We start from the raw sequence: 22,158 nt of genomic DNA, 5'->3' as shown, positions 1-22,158 counted from the left end.
ACTCGTCACCTTGCATATACACCACTCATACACATATAACACATAATAATTAGACCTAATTACATCCTAATTCCCTCAAATCAAGGTTAATCAAGACACTTATCTCTTTCCGGCACAAATCAACCCTCCAAAACTATCTTTCCTTTAGCACAAGCCTCTAATCACTTAAATCCAACCAATTAATGTTCAAATAAGTCAAAACAAACTTTAGAAACTATCCTAGTATAAAAAAAAGTTCAATCTTTAACATATTTGTAAAAGTTAACAAAAAGTCAACCTTGGCCCACATGGTCAAAATCCAAAACTAAGGCCAAGTCTTGTTTACCCATTCTCCCCAAGTTCAAATTCATCATACGAACCTACCGGAATCCTTAAAATACCGATCCGAGGTTGTTTACCAACAATTTTGAATGTTGTCAACTCTAACCATTTTCAAGTTCAAAAATCAACCTTTCGTCGAAAAATCACACTTAATCTTTTCAAAAAACAAAATAGACCGTGCACGCAAATCATAAATCATCGAATAAAGCTATATAAAGTCTCAAATCACAAAATGGGAAGCTAGAACTCAAAACGATCTATCAGGTCGCTACATTCTCTACCTCTGAAAGAAACGTTCATCCTCAAACGGGCATAGAAATATACCTGGATCGAAAAGATGTGGATATCTTCTCCTCATATTGGACTCGGACTCCCAAGTAGCCTCCTCAGTCGGCTGATGATAAGTTCGTATTTTACCCACTTATCTCTTCTTTAATCATAGAATTTTCAATTGATAAAATAGTGCATTTACTATAATATACTTCTAGTTGACAGGTTTATGTGATTTAGAAGTGATCGGAAAAGAAACCAAGTGAAAAGAAGTTAAAATGGTGCTGAAATTAAGATAAAATTTCTACCCACTAGATTACTCTTTGCGAATGTAAAAGTCAACTGGTCAACAAGCCTTTGTGAACGTGAAGGCTTAATCGCGAACACGATGGTCAGTAATTATCTTCTTCAAGAAACCGAAGCCTTGACTGCGAACGCGAAGAAGGACTCGGCAGAAAAACTGGACAGATTTGGAAATTCACATTTTTTGGTCCCAAACTATTTAATACTCGACCTAGCTCATTTGGAAGATATCTTGTGGTATATATTTAGATAAAATACAAGTTTTGGGAGCTAAGGTTATTACACACACTTGGCAGTTGAAGATTTAAGGATGAATACATAGGCAACCCCTTAAACTTGTTCCTTTTTTTCATTTAGACACTTACACTAACCTCATGACCCATTAGGCACTCCATCTTTACACAAATTGTGCCTATCAGACACAAGAAGCTGCCATGGCATAGAAGGTGAATCTCACCTATTTTGAGCGCGTCAACCAGTTTAAAAAAGACTGAAATGGTTTTCTTCTTCACCAATGAAGCCACCGCCATTACCTCATACCTCACTGTACTCTCCCTCATTGTTTACAGGAAAACTCCATTTCTTCATCCATAAAACTAGCCTAGTCACCCTCCTGATCTTCCTTTTCACAACCAGATTCCATCATCTCAATTTCTGTTAATAAGCACGACTAGTCCCATTGATTTTTCTCTTCTTGCTCTCATTTTATTTTCCTCAAAACAGAAAATTTCTCTCAAAACTTACAAACCACCATGAGTATGACCATGAGTCCTCACTCTTCAATACCATAACTTCACCAAAACAAACATAGAAACAGAATCCCAGCACATAAAGTTGCACAGAGAATGCCAAGTATACACCTAGCAATAAAGAAAGATAAATTGCCACCTAGAAAGAAAAATTTTCAGCTCATCACACTTTTAAATTTTCGTTTTACTTTCACAATTATTGATAAATTCTTGTTGTTCTCTTTGAGGCTGGTGATGTGAGGTTTGTTGGTTTATTCCAAAAAAAACTAAACTCCCAAAAGTGTTTCTCTTAATTAGTTGTTTGTTATTCCATAACACGGTATTGTTTATTGAGTTAGAAGATGAAAACTTTGGCTAGAATCTATAGAACTTGATCATAATTTGGTGAATAACACACGACGATCTCGGCGGAGATTTCAATCTGGTCTAATAGAGGAATTAAAGTCTTAAAAAGGGACAGAAATTTGTGTGGGAAAAATGACAATAGTGAAAACTTATAAGCTAACAGAATAAGCTATAAACTAACTTGAGATTTGAGAGCAACTAAGGAAGAAGATGAACTGGGGAATAGAGTTGGAAAAAATACAGAATTGCTCTCTCCTTTTTAATGCTCAACAGTTAAAAAGGACATTGCTTCAAAGTTTTTTTCTGGGAAAGAGCCACATGTCGGTTTTTCATTGGTTTTTTGCCATGTCACCGAAGGTTGAATGACACGCATATTCCTTCCTGTACTACTTTAGCTTCTTGTGTCTAAAAGGCACACTTTGTGTAAAGATGGAGTGCTTAATTAGTCATGAGGTTAGTTTAAGTGTTTAGATGGAAAAAAGGAACAAGTTTAAGGGTTGTCTATGTATTCAGCCAAGATTTAAAGACTTTGGATGAGATTTTCTTAACCAGTTTCACTCATTTATTTATTTTCTTGATTTGTATTGAATATCTAAGTGTGTAGTATTTATTCCAGTACTTGAATCTTGTTTATGAGAATAAATTATTAAAGTTTGGATTAAATCTCTTGTTGTGCTTATGTATGGAATGATCTTTATTAATTATGAAGTTAGTTACGCTCTAAAAAATCTGGTTTAAGCGATGGACAAATTCTGTAGTGAAACAGAAAAATCTATCGCTAATCTCATTTAGCGACGGATTAACGACAGATTATCAAGATATTCTGCTAGCTACGGACAATTTAGCGACAGACTAGCGACGACGTTCGTAGCTAAAGCCAGTTTTTTTGTAGTGTTAATTATTTTTTTAATTATTCTTATTCTTTAATGTTTTGAAAGGGATTAACTAACCCTAGGACTCTCCCATTAACTTCGAATTAATCTTGGAAAAGGGTAATTTGGGGATGGAAAAGATTTATTAACAAGAATTTGATATGTTAACCCTAATTTTATAGATTCTACTTAGGGATAGGAATGATCTGCTTGTAGCCATATTCGGGTGCACTTAATCTCTTAATTGTTTTAGTAATAATTCAATTAGGAAGTTTTATTAGTCTTCGGAAGAAGCTACTATGGAATTATCATCTGAGTCTAATTAACAGAAACTCGCTCATATTTGTAAACTTGTGAAATACATTGGATCATTAGTTGAGTATAATTTCTCGTATATCGATGCTTGTTGCCATTGCTCATTTTACTTATTTTCTAAGTTAGTTTACTTTTTTGCTTTTAGATATAATATTTTCTCAACACTTTCTATTAGTGTTTGGCTTAACATAATTAGAAATAACTCTCTTGCTTTTCGTAATCGATTACATATTGTTCTCTGTGAGATTCGACCCCGACCCATAGTTTGATAAATTATATTGCATGCGACCGTGTCCCCTTATTCTTTGAGGAGTGGATTTGGACGTCATCAAAATTGGCGCCATTATCGAAGAATAATTTGGTGCATTTAGGTTATTTGAGAAATAAGTATACATGCTTTGGTCAAAACTTGTGAATATTTGTGTATTTATTTTTCTTATCTTTGTTTATTTTCTTGTTTGTTTCCTTGTTTATTTTTTTAGTTTTTGAAAATGGCATCATACAACAAAAAATGGTCGGATGGTAGTGTTTATACCCAATTTTATCCTCATATTTTTATAAATATCATATATACTTTCAAAATATCATTTTCGCATTAATACTCAATTTATAGGAGCCAAATAAGTATTTTCTCTAATTTTTCATAATTTTTAAAGCTTTAATATTGTTTCCTTGCATTAAATTCGTTCAATATTTATTAAATATATCTTTTTAATTTTTTGGCAATTTAAATTAATTATTTATACCCATATGCATATTCAATAATTTTTTACTCCATTTATGTAATTATATTTGTGCTTTTTATTACTATTTACAATATTTGCAATAATAGCCTATTTTCTCATAATAATTGTATTTATTACATTATTCGTGTCAAAATACCACTTATTATACTTTTTATGACCCTGAGTTATATTTTAAGTATTTAATTTATTACATAATTATTTTTTAGATTTTTTTATAATTTTTAATAATTTTTATATATTTTTAAAATATAGCCCAATAATAGCTCAATATAATGGAATAGTTAAAAAAAATGTCTTATATACACCAAACAATGTACTGATTTTTTATTTTGAAATCAAGGGAAGCTACTAGCTATACATGTGAATATGACCTAATAGTATATAAATTCTTTACAATATCGATATATAAAGAAAATATAAGCATGTTTTAGAAATTATTAAGGTGTTAGTGTTTACTTCTAATAGTCCTGAGGTATCTCCGGGTAGGGGTGTTAATGGATATTTAAAAACCGATTAAATCGACCGAACCGTACCGATTTTTAGGTTTCTTTTAATAAAACCGTAGGTTTTTATATAAATCTATAACTGTACCGATAATTAGGGTAGGTTTTTTATTTTATGAAAATAAACTGAAAAGATACCGAACCGTACCGAATAAATTTATATGTGAAAAATATATTTATATATTAAGTTTAAAAATAATAAGTTATTAAATTTTGCTTGTGTCTTAGAATTATGAAAACAACTACAAGCCAAAAAGTAATAAAATCAAAATTATAATTCCCAAACCTATTATGCTATCCCATTGAAACTAAATTATTTCCAGTATATTCACTAGCAAGAAATAAGGTATTTGTAGCGATTATGAGTAGCAAACTACGATGTATTGACTATGTTTTCTTTCGTATAATTTAGATTTATTTTTTTGAATATTTAATCTTCTATAGACTTTATTCTTGAGTCTCAGTCCCAGCTTGGTTAATATCTTTCCACTTGAGTGATTTATATTTTCTTTATATTAATTTATTTAATTTCTTTTACGTTGTTGTAGAGTAGTTAATGGATATATATTCTAGGCATCTTTCATATTTTCTTAATTCATCACCCTTTAAAATGTAAAAATATCTAGAAAGTTTTGCTAAGTCCTATAAAAGTACGTATGTTATTCCATTCTACTTCTACTAGTGACTTTTACATGACATATAAAAAAAATATCGAAAATTAACCGAACCGTACCGAAGAGAAACTGATATGATTGGGACGGTTTCGAAAAATCTAATTTTGGTTATATATAATAGAATAACCGAAAAATTGGTATGGTACAAAATTTACAAAATAACCGTCCGAACCGAACCATTAACACCCTATCTCCGGGAGAGGCTCGTTCGATTGCAACCTACCTTAATCAGATGCCTAAGAACTTCGAATTTTAAAGAGAATATTTTTCATTCATATTCTGCTGTTTACAATATTCACGGGGAAAAGTGTATATAATACCCAAAACAGAAATTAATTCCTAAACGTCACTGATTATAGTTTCCTAATTTAGCGGGATCCTAATATCAAGGGATTTGATAAATAAGAAGAATATCTTTTTCTGATGAATATCTCAACTACGTGAGGTCAATTATTACAAAAGATTTTATAAATCTGGACAAAAACTTTAATTAACTGTTTTAAGTACCATCATTCTTGATCAACTCATCCAGGAGCTGGCTTGACTACGACATTTTATTTCTTGAAGAGAAAGTCTACAGAACCAGAAAAAGATAAAGTTTCCTGATTAAAAAAAATAAAAATTGATGAGGCAGCTGACATTTGGAGATTCAAATAAAACTAAGAGACCGTGAGGAGCATTAAAAATGTTATCATGCAAAGGTTGAACCAGTTAGTGGGGATCATGTAACCTTGATACATCAGGCAAAGCTGGAAACAGTTAGTGGAGAGATCATGTAATCTTGATATATAAATGAAAGAAGTGAAAACAATAATACAAAGTCAGAAGATGAAAATATTATATTTTTATGGCTTTGAACTTGTAAAGCTAAACTACGCGGATTCATTTTCTAAAGATTTAATTTCATCTTGTTAATTATGTAATCTTCCACGTCATACCTCAGTTGCTATAAAAAACCTTAGATATGCAGTCAAATTGTGCAAGAAAAGGAAACAATGAATTCTTTCAAGGGTTCTAAGTTTGTAATGTTAGCGCTGCTCTTTTGTTTGATTCTTTCTCTTTCTGTATTTGCTGAGGCGAACAAACATAAGCCCAAACCAAAAAAATCAACGTTTGGTGTTGGATTCTATAAAAGATCATGTCCAGCTGCTGAGGCCATTATTAGAAAAGCTGTATTCAAAGCGGTTCTGATGAATCCTGGCACTGCTGCTGGCATTATTCGCATGCATTTCCATGACTGCTTTATCAGGGTACTCCTTCATTTGTTAATACATGCACAGTGGCAGTATGAAATGCTTTTAAACTCAATTGAGTATTTTTACACTATTACCTTTACTCGTTGTAGCATGTGATCAATTGCGTTATTTTTAAGATTACAAATTGCACTTTTATGGAAGGGTTACCTATAGATATCGATCTGATAGTGTAAATAATTATTTATATCGTCAGATGTATATTAGTTTAATTGAATTATATTTTAGATGGCTTGACCGGGTAAAATTTCTTTTGTACCATTAGCCTGTTTAAGTTGAACGTTTTTTGGAATGCTAACATGCTGTTTTCCGTTGTTAATTTTATCTTTTGAAGGGTTGTGATGGTTCAGTGTTGCTTGATTCGGTAAGAGGAAAGGAAACGGCTGAGAAAGATAGTCCCATTAACAACCCAAGCCTTCGAGGATTTGAGGTTATTGATGAAGCAAAAGCATTGCTGGAAAAACTATGTCCGCGCACAGTTTCGTGCGCGGACATACTTGCCTTTGCTGCAAGAGATAGCGCCTTGTTCGCGGGAGGCATAAGCTATGCTCTACCAGGAGGACGTCGCGATGGCCGCGTTTCGTTGAGCTCCGAAGTCATTCAAAACCTCCCTCCACCTTTCTTCAATGCCCAACAACTTCAAGACAACTTCAAAAGAAAAGGTTTGTCACTTGATGAGATGGTGACGTTGTCAGGGGCTCACTCTATTGGTCGCACTCATTGCTCTTCCTTCTCAAATAGACTTTACGGTTTCAATGCTACACATCCTCAAGATCCTTCCCTTGATCCTAGATATGCTTCATTCTTGAAAAATAAGTGCCCTCGACCTATTAGTGACACCCAAGTTGATCCAATTGTTAATCTTGATATTTCAACTCCTAATCGTCTAGACAACAAGTACTATCTCAATTTGAAGAACCATAAGGGACTGTTGACTTCTGATCAAACATTGTTTGAAAGTCCTTTGACTTCTAAGCTGGTTTTTAACAACGTTAAGTATGGCTCGACATGGGCACGTAAGTTTGCTGCTGCAATGGTTCATATGGGCTCCATTGAAGTTCTAACTGGCAACAAGGGAGAGATCAGAAAGAATTGCCATTTCGTCAACTGATTTTGGCTTTGTTTTTATTTGAAATTTGTGTAAGATTTTTTCGTTCCTTTGATTCTTCGTCGTATACTATTCTGTTGGTTGTCAACTGTAATGTATCATCGAATATATTTAATATGCTTACATTTTAAGAGAATATTTTAAATCTGTTTAGTACTCCCTCCGATCCAGTTTATATAAACCTATTTTCTTTTTGGTCCGTTCCAAAAAGAATGACCCCTTTTTATATTTGAAAACAATTTAGCTTAAATTTTTAATTTTATCCTTAATGAGAAGCTTTTATAACCACACAAATACTCTGGACCCCATTCTGACATGTTTAGGATCACAAATTCAAAAAGTCTTCATTTTTTCCTTAAATTTCGTGGCCAGTCAAACAGGTTCACATAAATTGGAACGGAAGGAATACTATTTATGAGACCGACTAGAGTCTCAAAATTTGTGCCCCGATTAAGGGTGGCAAGTGGGCCAGTCCCGGGCCTAAGTGGGCTAAGTGGGCCGGTCCCAATTTAAACGGGCTTCATGGTCCCGGGCTTTGTGGTCCTTTTGTATGAACCGGCCCAGGACCGAGCCCACGAACTAATGGTTCCGGGTTAAGTGGGTCGGTCCCGGGTTAAGTGGGCCCAACGAATACTTTCTATTTTTTAATTTTTTTTTATAGAAGTTAGAGAAAAAAAATGGTAATAAAAATATCTAAGGCAATTCCTTGTAAATTATATTATAGAATTGTGACCTAAATTTTTTAATTCAAATTTAAAGACAAAAATATTGTAAAGAGATATTCAAAGCAATGCGTTATAATTTTATTATAGCATTAAAAAAACATGGCAATATCTTTCTTAGTCTTCCTCCCCCTATGGAATGAGCACAACAAGGTGCTAATACCACCATTGAGAAGAAAAAGAAACTAATCAAGATGTGCCAAAATACAAGTTACATAATACATACTAATTTTTGTTCATACAAGTTACATGGTATCTCTTACAAACTTCATAAATCCATCAAGGTCCGAAGGAATTTCCGTTGGTGGTGGCAGAAAAGAAGTTTGGTCATCACCACTTTCAGGTGAAGCAGAATCCTCCGCAAGTTCAGCTACCATTTCTTTGTAAGCTTCGTCTACCTCTAGTTATGATTTAGCAAGTCCAAAATTTCTTCTTTCAGAACGGATCCAATCTCTGAAAAGTACTGATTTTCCAAGCTTTCCCTCAGAGACGCTCTATAATCATCGAGTTGAACTCTTACTTGACTGAAAGCGCTCCGATGCCACTGTTGAAGCTTGAATAGTTAAAATGTCTCGGGCCATCTTTGAAAGAATTGAAAAGTATTTTTCTTTGTCCTTCCACCATTCCAAAATATTAAAGGAGTCGTCGGGATTCACTTCCTCAATTCTCTGTGACAAATAAACTTTAAAATCATTTAGTTGTGAAAAATCACTTGTAATAGAACCTTGAGAACCCCTGAACCCCGCCCAAGCATTAAATGCTCTTACTTCCGCAGTTTTTTTAGATGATTGAGAATCAGAAGAAGAAGCAGTTGGAACATTTGGTCTAGCCTGATCTAATGCAACTTGATAAGCATTATAAATAGTTTGAGCATTTATTTTAATTGAGGTTATCGCTTCCAGAAGTTTAGACAACTCCTCTTCTTCAAGTGCTAATTATAAACAATTTCATAAAAAAATCAAGGACTTCCTAATTTCATAGTAGGATTTAACAAGGCAACAACACCATAAATAGGGGGAATAGGGAAAAAAAATTTAAAACTTTTTTCTCATAGAATCAATAGCAAGTTCATAAATTTTCCCACCCTCTGAAAAATGAGCAAACAAATTTGCTAGTTCTGCAATATAAACTAAACATTTAGAAATATTAGGATATAATTGCTCAGAAAATTCATTTGTAGCAATTTGAAATTTTTCTAAAAAATCTACAAGCATTTCAACATTAGCCCAATACGCATTTGTAAGGTTCTCATCATCATCACTTACATGAGCATTAAACGTTGAGTTTATGGGGTTTCTATATTCATATGCAACAACTAAACTTTCATACATGTAATTCCATCAAGTTGGACAAGTTTTAGGAACCTTTCTTTCTCTTAGGACAAACTCATCGCATCTTTTAAAATATTCTCTAAGTCTACTTCTACGGTTTGAATAAAAAATCCAGTTAAGAGCCATTTTAACCTTTTCAATTTCAATATTTAAAATTCGCATACTATCACTCACAATTAAATGGTAAATATGACAAATACATCTAACATGAAAAATGTTACTAAATGCAGGACTTAGTGTAATGGTAAGCAAAGTTACAACATTTGTGTTACTAGTAGCATTATTCATTGAAAGTGACATGATTTTATCAATAATGCAAAAATATCTACAAATTATCCGTAACTGTGCCAACAATAAACTGCCATATGTGACGTGAATTCATTATTCTATAAGCAATAATGCGCTTTTGCATCATCCAATCCTCATTAATCCAATGACTAGTAATAGTAAGGTAATCACAGTCATTACCACTTCTATCAATATCAGTTGTAATAGCAACACGACAATTTATATGAGTAAATAAATAGCGGAAATATTGTTCATATTCATGTTTATATTTGTAAATATCGCTCTTTACGGTTGTGCGAAGAAAACCTTTACAAGTAGGATTCCAAATTATCCAATATAATGCACAAAGTGAGGGCTAGAAGAAAAACTATAGGGTAAACAAATAACAATAATTATTTTTGTCAATTCATCCCGATCTTTTTTTGTATCATAATATAAAATACCATAAGTAACAGTGTTAAATTCCGGTTGAAATTAATTTGACCCGGTACTAGGGTCAGCCTGACTGGGAGTAGGTACACTTGTCCCCTCGGTCAAGACTTTCATACGAAGATATTTGGCTTTATCTCGAGGGTGTATCAATATGTGTCTTTTCAAAGTTCCCTTCCCCCTCCCCTCCCTTCCCCCCTCCCTTCCCCCCTCCAACCATCAAAATATTTAAAAGCTAAATCCTTACCACAAATTTTACACTTAGCCTTATTTTGTGGAATTAGTTGAGTAAAAAAAGGTCAAACAATAGATATTTCTGTCCGTTTGGTACGCTGTCTAGAAAAAAGTAGGGGTAGTAACAGGAGGGTCATACGGAGCATCATTTGGATTATCATTAGTTGGGTTTTTAACTTCAGGAGTAGGACTAGTGGATGTATCGTCATCCGGTTGCGTTTCATCAAAATCTATTTCTTCCTCATCATCTTCATCAATAGTTGGATTAGAATAAAGAGCATTCATTAATTAATGGTTTAATTGTTCACCAGCTCCAACATTATGAAAAAATTGATTCTCAGTAAATTGTGATAAACTATTATCACTATCAAGAATAGAAGTTGTCGGACGGGTATGGGATTTGGGTCCGGGGGCAGTGGAGGAAGAATGGATTGACCACTAGATTCGCCACTCTTGGATTTTCTCTTATTTTTATCAATTTTTTTTAAGGAAGCCATCGTACTTAATCAAATAATAGAAACTAAATAAAACATATAAAACTATAGTATTAAAAATTATGAGTTGGAACGAGTTTACCGAATTGACGAACAACTTGTTAAAAATTGATTATCGTTGAAGACTTGAAGACTTTAAATCGCCAACTTCACAATTTTTTTCACAAATTGTAACAATAAAGGAAGCAATAATAGCAATTATAGAAGAAAATTAGAGTGAGATTGATAATTTTGTGAGAAAAATAAAAGAATGAGGTGGTATTTATAGTTGAAAATAGGAAAAAATATAATTATAAAAAGTTTGGGGTTAAAATAAAGTTGGGGGGTTAAATGGCTATTTTGCAAATAGCCAACGGCTATTTTGGCAGCCCAAACAAGCAATATTTTTTTAAATCTGACTGTTGGGACCGTTTGGGACCATTTAGGCATGCCAAGGACCGGTTCGGTCCCGATCTCAAACGGTCCCGGTCTTGCGGTCCCAAAGTTAAGGATCGGCCCAAAAGACCGGCCCACCTCCACGGTCCCGGGCTTATCCGGTTAAGGACGTTTAGGTCCAGAAGCCACATGGGCCGCCGGTCCCGGGCCTGGACCGGCCCACATGCCAGCCTTAGCCCTGATCAAATGAAATGAGAAGAATAATAACTTACTTTTGGTGATCTGACATGTCATAACAACAGTTATGGCGTCTGTTTAGCGCGAATAAGTTTTGCGCTTTCCATTTTTCTTTACTTTTTATTTCTCCTTAATAATTTATTTACTGGTTTCTTTGTCTTGATTTAGATATGTAATCAGCCTATTTTTGTGCCATTAGTAATTGGAAAAATATATAATTACCTTCCTCAACTAGTTTCATTTTGCGAATTACAAACTTAAACTTTGCATGAGTCCCATAAGTCCCCTAAACTATTTTAAATTGGAATTATTTCACCCATTTTGACAGACATGATATAGAGAGTAATTATATACACTCTTTATGAAACTCGTGAAAAGCAGTAAAAAGACACCTTTGACTGAAAAATTAGTAACATTGGCTGGAAAACTCCATTTTGACAGACCAAGCTCTAGTACTTCATGACTTTTTTCGCTCCATCTATCATTCTCCTCCATTTTTTCAAACTAATTTGTTATATCTCACCAACCACAAACTCAACTCTTTCATCTAAGTGAAGAAGAAAAAAAAAGGCGAGATTCCTAGAGAGAGAAGGTCTATCTTCTCTCTAAAATCCTACTACCATTCCTCCATTTCATACTTGAAGAATGCAAAATCCTCAACCATCTTTGCAACAAACAACTCAAATCCCTCCTAAACCGCCAGATGTTAACAATCATATATCCACCAACAATAGCCACATGGCTACACATGACTCTACTCCAACTTTCAAAGACAAACTACTATCAGATACGCACTCGAACTTTATCTCTATGGAATGCTTTGAGGATCCAATCGCACCTATGGAGATACATGAGCTAGATAATAAAGATATTGGCGGAGATGAATAAAAAAATACAGATTACATGGTCACCTTATCTGCTGAAGATATGCACTGGACTATCATCCCTGGATGTACTTAGTAATTATTAAATTAATGGGTAAGCGTATCCTCCATAACTATCTTCACAAGAAAATTCAAGACTTACGGAGGATTAAAGAAATTTTTTTCATTAATTGACTTGGGTGTTGATTATTACATAGTAAAGTTTGGTACAGAGTAAAATATGAACAAGGCATTACACGATAGCCCCTGGTTCATAAATGGGTGTTTCCTCTCAGTACAAAAATGGATACCAAACTTTGTTGCTTCTCAGACAACACAGCAAATTGCCGCTGTATAGGTGCGTCTTCCACAACTACCAACTGAGTTTTATGATACCACTATATTAATGAAAATGGGTAATAAAATGGGCATTTATTAAAGGTTGATACATGTACATCAGCAACCTTGAGAGGACGCTATGCAAGACTTTGTGTGAAAGTCTCTTTATATCAGCCAGTGAAGTCATATATTTTCATTGGTTCTCATAAACATCAAATATTATATGAGAGTGACAATTTCCTATGCAAACTATGTGGAAGATTAGGTCACTAGTATCCCTACTATGTTCCAGAGAAATCAAGAAATAATACATTGAAACAAAGCTCTCCCCAAATCATGTCAAGAGAAATAGATGGTGAAAATGGAAGACAGTGGTGTTCTCGAAAAGAAAGAAGAATCCTCCAAGAACAAAGTCCGAATCAATCCGGAACATACATGATGCAGGTATTATTGTCAAAATCTTTGATTCTACCACAGGTAAGTATCTCAATACTCAAAAACTAAAATACAAAAGAAAAATTCCTCTCCTAGTACATGATATAGGTATAAGGAAATCTCACTCAATCCCTGCTAATATTTCTAGTTCTTCTAATTCTGATCATCATCATAAAAATAATAATTCTAAATTACCTTCTAATAACCAGCCCACTATTTTGGAAAATACCACTCACAAGGCAAATCCACTTAATGAAACCAATCAATGCATTTCAAGCTGGCAGGACACACAATATAAGAATAACAACCACGTGGCTGGATTCTACAATGACAAACTTAGTCGTACTACTAATGCAAATACTACGCCCAATGATAATAGGGATAAAAATCATTTGGACCAAACCAATTATGCTTCTCAAAATAGGATCGACAACGTGATTATTACTCTTAATAATGATAATATGGACACTACTTCCTACAAGGCTAACATCCCTCCAACTCAAGAACACTTATTTCTTGATAATCCTAGCAATGAACAAGTGTTGTTTGATATTAAGCAAGTGTCTAGCACGATATCTAAACACTCTTTTGAATCCTCTAGTCACGAACATGAACACAATTCTAATTCAGAACATACAGAACCCTTGGAACCTTCCTACTCACTTCAACCCATTCCTACCGAAGGACCCCAATCCATTACCATTAAAGGACCCCGCCAATATATTCCCACTTCTCATAACTTGGGATGCCTAGAACATCTTGGCATAGACTCAGAAACAAAACGACAACCCGGCCCCCATGAAAATGTAGCTCCATCCACCATCCAATGCTTAAGAACCAAGAGAAAATGTAATGGAGGAATCAGAGGTTATACCTCCTCCAAATAGGGGTTTGAGAATCAAGTTTTTAAACATAAACGAAGTCAAAGTCTCACCCTTCAAGGCGAGGCACGATGCGAGGCATGTCTTCAGTTGTCCAATTACACTATACAGGTGCACAGTGAACAAAAAGACACCACAAGATCTAATAGTAGAAAAGTTGGTAATAATCATAATACAATGCCCATGGAAAAACCTATCTTCTCCTACGGGGGAGGAGGGGAGTGTAAACGTACAGAACCCAAATCCCAAGATGAATAGCTCTACAACTATTATCATTTGGAACACTAGGGGTGCTACAATGACAACTTCAGTAGGAACTTTAGAGTTATGATAGACACCCATAGGCCTTACATGATTACTTTACTTGAAACTAAGATGGCTACTCACACCTCTCTTCTTAATGATTTTAATTTTATGGATATGATAGAGGTCCCCGCAGAGGGAAGATCTAGAGGAATGGTTATTCTCTGGGATCACAATATGGTCACTGTCAAAAACTCTATTAGGCGAGATCAGGAAATCCATGCTATGGTTGAGTTACTTCCTAAATGCTACTCTTGGCTTTTTCCTTCCATTTACACTAGTACTAGTAATGCTAACATAAATCTACTTTGGAAGAACTTGGAAAATAGTTATGACTCCTATAAAGGCCCGTGGTTAGTAAGGGCGACTTTAATGACATTTTAATGGCTAAGGAGAAATTTATTGGTAAACCTGTTAGTCTCAATAGGTCATGCAAACTATGGTCCAGCATAAATTATTGTAACCTTTTTGACTTGGGATTTAAGGGGAGTAAATTCACTTTGTCAAATCATAGGAAAAAGAGGAAAAGTCTAATTATGAAATGATTAGATAGAGTGTTCTGTAACAATAAATGGGTTACTCTTTTTCTTGAAGCCCCAGTTACCCACCTGCCCAAAACTCACTCAGACCATAGACCTTTGTTGATCAAGTTGAACTTTATGCCTAATGGGAACTACGAGAAACCTTTTAGGTTAGAGACAATTTGGTGATCACATCCTGATTTCATTAATGTGGTTAATTCTAGTTGGAAAGATAAAGACAGGTGTGATGCTGCTCGATCTTTTAGAAACGATATTTTGGAATGGAAAAGAAAAACTTTTGGTGATCTCTTTCACAAAAAAAGAGAGACTTTTAGCTGGACTTAATGGTATCCAGAATTCTCCTAAATTTCCTACTAGCAGATTTCTTTAACAACTAGAACAAGATCTAATGTATGACTACAATAATATCCTTAAGCTAGAAGAAGACTACTGGAAACTTAGATCTAGAATCAAGTGGATTAATGAAGGTGATGCTAATACCAAATTTTTACTGTCACTAATAGGAGAAGAAGAAATCATATTACCTATTTTAGAAATGACAAAGGTCAATGGATTGATGATCACAACTCCTTGAAGGATCACACTTTGAATTACTTTTCAGAGATATTCACAACCTGTCATCTCCAAACAAATTGGTCAAAAATCCTTAATGACCCAGTCTCTTTGAATAATCTAGATCTGTCTTCATTAGACTATCCCCTACTGGATAATAAAGTCATTAGGGCTGTTTTTCCTTTAAACCTTTTAAAGCTCCTAGTCCTGATGGCTTACACCCATTCTTCTTTCAAAAATATTGGAAAGTGGTGGGACAATCGATTCTACAATTTTGCCACAATGTTGTCGCTACGTAGTCCTTTCCTAAATCTATCAACAATACCTACATATGTCTCGTTCCTAAAATTCCTAGTGCTAATAACCTAAAAAACTTTAAACACATAGGCTTATGTAATATTATTTACAAAATTATCACTAAGATCATTTCTAACATGATCAAGCCTTTTCTAGATAATATCATTAGTCCCTTCCAAGCCAGTTTTTTGAAAAATAGAAGGGCTTGTGACAATGCTATCATTATTCAGGAAATCTTTTCTAAATTCAATCATTTTAAGGGTTCCAAAGCTTTTATGATCTTTAAAATTGATTTAGAAAAATCCTTTGATTGGCTTGAGTGGTCTTTCGGTTATCGAACCCTTAGATATTTCAAGTTCCTCCCTAAGATTACAAAGCTGATCATGACCTATATTACTACTAGTAAAATCTTCATCTTAGTAAATGGATCCAAAATTAACTTTTTCAGCCCTAGCAGAGGTGTAAGATAGGGCGATTCTATGTCTCCGTATATCTTTATACTATGTATGAAAATGTTGTCTAGATACATTAGTCATCAAGTAGATATTAGGAATTGGGACCATATATGCCTCAACAATAGAAGTCCTTCATTTTCACACCTCGTATTTGCAGATGACCTCACTCTTATGGCTAAGGTCAATAATACCCCATGAACCACTATCCTTAGTTGTCTCGATATGTTCTGTGACTTATCAGACCATAAGATAAATTATTCCAAATCTAAAATTATTTTCTCCAAAAATTGTCCGAACGACACTGCCAAGTATATTTCTAAATTGTTCAATATGAGAATCAGTGACAGCTTTGGTAAATACCTTGGCTATCCTATTTTGCGATAGAAGCCAAAAGCCACTGATTATCAATTCACTTTTGATAATATGCGCATCATATTATCTAACTAGAAATCAAAGTATTTAAGTATGGCCGGTAGAACTACTCTTGTTTCCTCGACACTCAATACTATTCCCAATCATGACATGCAATATATTCTTCTCCCACAAAGAATTCTGAATGTTATTGATCAAACCAAAGGAATTTTATATAGGGTTGCACTGAAAGTAATAAGAAACTCCACTTGCTTCGTTGGAAGGTAGTTCCTAGTAGTAAATCTAATGGGGGTCTAAGAATCAAGAATGCTAAGTCAAAAATTTGTTCCTCCTTACAAGACTTACATGGAGACTACTAAACTTTCCGCATTCTCCTTGGTCCAAGCTCCTTATTGCTAATCATGCTACGAAAGCCAGGAAAGCTAACATTTCTTTTATTTGGAGTGCTATTGCAAAAGGTTGGTACTATTATAATAAAGGGATCCTTTGGACTATTAATGATAGGTCTATTATTGACATTTGAAATTCCAGATCGATTCCTAACACTCCTTATCTAAGAAATTCCATTCAAGGGCGTCTCAACAAGAATGATCACAATCTAAAAATTAGAGATAAAAGGAAGAAAAATTTATGGAATTTCTCTAAGTTGACTTTTGACCTCCCCATTTGTATTACTGATAACACTATAACCATAAATCTCCCCCAATATAATACTACTCGTGACATTTCTATTTGGTCACTTAGTGGCAATGGCATGTTTACTATAAAATCATGTTACAGCCTCATTGAGGGTCATGAGCAAACTAACCAAGATTTCAATTGGATTTGGCATCTCAACTGTCATAAAAAGATAAAATCCCTCATGTGGAGGTGTTTTCACGATAAACTACCATGTAAATCTTATCTTAGGCAAATTGGTATGAATATTGACACTACTTGTCCAATGTGCAAGAGAGGACGAGACCATTATGCAGATTTTCCTTAATTTAACTATATAATTAGCATCTCAACTGTCCTAAAAGGATAAAATCCCTTATGTGGAGGTGTTTTCATGATAAACTACCATGTAAATCTTATCTTAGGTAAATTGGTATGAATATTGACGCTATTTGTCCAATGTGCAAGATTGAGGACGAGACCATTATGCACATTTTCCTTAATATAACTATATAATAATAAGTGAAAGTTGTTTTGGACACGAAGGGTAAAACCGTCATTTGGATAAAGTTAAAAACAGTTGGCTTCCACTTTCTCCACTTATCTTCAGGTTCCATGCCCATTTCTTCGAGAACTCTTCCTGCCAAACAACAAATGGAGGCTAAAAGAATACATCTATGTGAAGCTCTGGGTATCCATCTCCAAACAACGTGAAATTTGGGTGCCAGCTGATGGATACTAATTTGGGTTTGTTTTTTTTCCCAACAGCCCCTTACAACTTTCTCTCCCTTTTCGTCTAATTTTTCTTAATCCCTAATATGTTATTTCCTTCTTTCTCCTATTTTTGTCTTAGCTCCTTGATTCCAGTATGTTGGTGACTCTATGATTTTTGATTTTTGGTGAGTTTTATTCCTTTTTTCCGTTCTGAAATTAGTTGAGTATCTAAAAATCTGTGCATGCATTTCAATCGTTGCTATGTTTAGAGATAGATACTTAGGTACATGTTTTTCGGTATTTTTGAGGATGAATGGATTCTTTGAAGTGCCTATTAACGGTAAAATTGGTACACATGAATAAAGCGAAATACATAATCTATTTAGGAAATAAAGAAACCAAAAGACTAACATCGTTGGGCACCCGCTGTCTCTTTGATATGTGATTCCTTCCTATGGCTGCAACACAATTTGTCATGTTTTGGTTTTAAGTTATTTTAATTTTTCCCTTGTGGTATCATTGCAGAATTGTTACAACAAAATATTTGTTCAAGGGTGCTAGCAGAAATGCTCCTTTTAAATGAGGTAAGCCACTTCTTTGTTTGAAGTGCCTTGAAAAGAAGAGTTCTGATCGGCACTGTGAGCACGCGATTTTTGTTTTTGCGTGACAGTCGCTCCAAAAGAATAAAAATTGGTCCTGCTGTACAATTTTTGATTTTTTGTGCGGAACTTTGTTGATTTATTTGTGACTTTGACCCATTTTTATTTATTTACTTTATTAAAACAAAATTAAAAAAAAATGTGTACGTGTCATGCATAATCTGAACCGTAACATGGTTTAAATAGAAAGGCATAAACAGGCATCTTTGTCCGTGATTTTGTTTTGTTTGATTTTACTTGTTTTGAAATATTTTAGTGTGTGTGCGAATAATTGTATTGAGTGTGTATTTAATTTTTGATTTTTTGTTTAGTTTTGTTTTTAAAATAAATAAGGAAAAGAAATAAAAAATAATAAAAAAAAAGAAAAGAAAAGGTCCCTTTCTTCTTCCGGACTTGGGCCAATTTTAACAAAATTGGCCTAAACAAACAGCCCAAAACCCAGGCATGCCCGGTCCAGACCACCTGATACCCAGGACGCCCAAACGACGACGTTTTAGTCCAGTGTGATCTGGGCCGTTGATCTCAGATTGATCAACGGCCAAGATCACTTCCCCACAACCCACTGAGGAACCCGACCCGTTTACACCCGGACCGAACCCAAACCCTCAACACTTGAAACGACACCGTTCCACTTAACCACCAGATCCAGACCGTAGATCTAAATTGATCTAACGGTCGAGATTCGTCCACCCACTAACTATATAAGTTCATAATCGTACCCTACCCCCCTATCCAATACCCCAGCCTCGTCGTCTTCACCCAAACCCACAAACCCTAGAGCCGCCCCTGTACCCTTCACCATGAAAAACCGGCGGCATGAACGCCGGTGACCTCGCCCTGAACACCATAGAACCCCCTCACCATCCTGAATATAGACCTGTTAACCGTTTAGTTCGAATCACCCTCCAGGTCCTCGAATCTTCATTTGAAGATTCGAGTCAAAACTCGATCTACCCCAACCAACCCCAGCTTCACACCAGACACTCCCCAGACCCCCCTCGTGACCAAACCATACTTGGTTTGGTCCGAATCTGACCAGGGAAGCCTGAATCCCGGATCTGAGTTTTGGAAATTTTTGTAGTTCTTCGTCACTGGTTCATACCGGTTCAACCGAAGAGATTAAGGCCTAATGGACTTTAATCAAAGTGTTTCTCATCTGAGAAACACTTCGATTAAAGTCCATTCAGCCTTAAGAAAGGTCTGTCCAAATCCGAGTCAAGGTTTTGATTTTTCAAAGATTTGAGGTGAGTTTTGTTTTCTTTTCTTTATTTTTGTTTTAGTCCGTGTAATTTGTTTTTAAAAAAGGTCTGTTCATATTTGTTTTAATTTTACCAACTTCTGTTTGTCCACTTTGCCTGAACCACTGTGTTTGTTTGAACCCCTCCTATTCTGATAAGACATGTGTATTGGTTGTATTCCAAATTTGTACTGACTAGTTGACTCCTCGAGTGCATTTCTGCTTAGTCAGTATAATTCGAACCATGTATCGATACTGTTTAAATGTCTGATTTTTGGCTACGATTGAGTATGTTAATGCTAATATAGTCGAGTCGACATGTGTCGTCAATTAGTTTCAGCTATCCGAACAATAACAAACCGACTTACTTCTGCTAAGCATGTGTTGAGTCAATTAAGAACCAGTTTTTGTTTACTTATGGCTGTTTGAATTGATCAGTAATGTAAAAAGGATTGTTTGTGTTTAAATTCTGAATTGGAAGGCATGTGCACTCGTGCACAACATGTGCATTGGTGCACCTCATGTGTTTTGTGCACAGCCTGTGGCCTGCATAAAGGTCTTTGTTTAATTTTAAAATGGTTTGACAGCATATGCTGTCAACATATTCTACTGCCCATACTTGCTTTTAGTTAAATAAAATGGAAAAGTTAAATCTGCCAGGGAATGATGGGGTTTTTATACCTAATTAACTAAAGTGGAACTGAAAATGGAAGGCACATGGGAGGGTACTGTGATATTCTAAAACAGGCTGTTAAAAGGGGTGGTGTTGAGGCTTATAAAAGGGACTGGACCTGGAGAGCTGAAGGAAGAAGAGAGAATTAGAGGAAAAGGAGAGAAAGGAGACCCAGGGAGTTAGAGGTTAGGGAGATCTGCAAAATACAGGGAGAGGGAAAAATACACTGTGAGGAGTATTTGAAAGAGAAAGCTTGAAATACATACATTGTGAGGATAGAAAAGAAAAAGAAATAGTTGGCAGGAATAGAAAGAGAGCAAGAAAGAGAAAAAAAACAGATTAAGAAATCAGAAACTTGGTCTTGTTTGTCTGAAGTTCATTCATTGTCAATACGTTAGGCAGTGTTCCTTCTTCTAAATTTCAATCGAGATTATTGTTAGTGTTTTGTTGCATTTGGTATATTCCGGAATTGGATTGTCTGGAGTATTGTTGCCATCACACTGTGTGCTGTTTCATTTGGCTGTTTCTTCTTCAACTCTAGTTCCATCTCACAACAGAATCCTTTCTGTTGTGCTGTTCTGATTGCTGCTGCTATCTTGCTCACTATTGCTGCTGCATTTCTGTCCTGCTGCTTCTGTTAATTCTGCTTTTTGCTGCTGCTGATTCCCCCATCTTCTTCTCCTTTCTCCTTTGCATTTTCAGCATTTTCAGGTACACATTTCAAGTCCCATATTGATGTAATTGAAACAGTTTGAAAGCATGAAATGAAAAAGGTTGAAGAAGTTCAAGTATTTGTTGTAATATTCATAGTACATTAACAGGCCTGTGAAAATTGATTAGTTTATAATTCAACAGTTCAAAAGTATGTACTGATATTCGACTAAGTTTATCCTGTTGTGTTTTGGCTCGGTAGTTTGTTTGTTAATATGGGCATGTATACTTCGACCTTATACAATACTGTTCCTGTTTCATTTAGTTTTTTTTAGTTAAGATTAGTCCACATAAGTTTAGTTAAGTTCAACTCGAGAAGTGTTCGGATTAAGTGTTGTATTTCGTTAGCTCGTACATGATTCCTTGTTAAATTAAAACATCTTACTTTACCAGTTGTCCTTTAATCTAGCCCAAATAAGTTCAGTTAAGTTCCACAAGAAATCGTTTCGTAGGTAATGTTCGGATTAAGTATTGCATTTCATCAATCTCATATGTAATCTTTTGTTCGATCAAAGCATTTTCGTAAGACATGATGTTTTTTTTACTTTATAAGTAATTAATCAGAAATTGATAGGAGTCTGATTTAGGCCAAAGCATATACTTCAATTAGCATACATTTTTCATTCTTCTATCTCTGGAAACAAAAATAATAGAAATGTAGTCACTGTAGGATACCCTTCTAAAATAATGAGACGAGCCTCGCCAAATAAAAATGCAAATTACGGGGCCCTCAATAATTGACCATGATAAATATTTAGAGTTTGGGACGGACTGTTTAGTGAATTCCACTGCCTTCCCCAAAGATAATAACGCGTTTAAATTCTTTAGGCGCGACTTTAAGTAAATTATATTCTTAAAATCGGGTGCACATTGATGTGACCCAAATCCAAGTCTCAACG

The 22,158-nt window shown here is 34.8% G+C and overlaps 1 protein-coding gene and 1 long non-coding RNA gene across 2 annotated transcripts; both read left to right on the top strand.

Moving 5' to 3' along the window:
* The first annotated feature begins 6,062 nt into the window (after positions 1-6,062).
* On the top strand, positions 6,063-7,612 carry LOC107793261 (peroxidase 5-like). Its single transcript, XM_016615586.2, has 2 exons — positions 6,063-6,348; positions 6,686-7,612. The coding sequence occupies exons 1-2, from the start codon at positions 6,094-6,096 to the stop codon at positions 7,460-7,462; spliced, it is 1,032 nt and encodes a 343-aa protein (XP_016471072.1). The 5' UTR covers positions 6,063-6,093; the 3' UTR covers positions 7,463-7,612.
* Positions 7,613-17,874: 10,262 nt separating this feature from the next.
* LOC107793262 (uncharacterized) lies at positions 17,875-21,460 on the top strand. The gene is made up of 4 exons (XR_012694293.1): positions 17,875-18,012; positions 18,119-18,164; positions 18,505-18,563; positions 21,251-21,460. It is a non-coding gene; the product is annotated as an uncharacterized LOC107793262 (long non-coding RNA).
* Positions 21,461-22,158: the final 698 nt, after the last annotated feature.

This window comes from Nicotiana tabacum, chromosome 8 (genome assembly GCF_000715075.1).
Source record: "Nicotiana tabacum cultivar K326 chromosome 8, ASM71507v2, whole genome shotgun sequence".
NCBI lineage: Eukaryota > Viridiplantae > Streptophyta > Magnoliopsida > Solanales > Solanaceae > Nicotiana > Nicotiana tabacum.
Note: the sequence above shows the minus strand (reverse complement) of the source record. Positions and strands in the feature narration are given on the sequence as shown.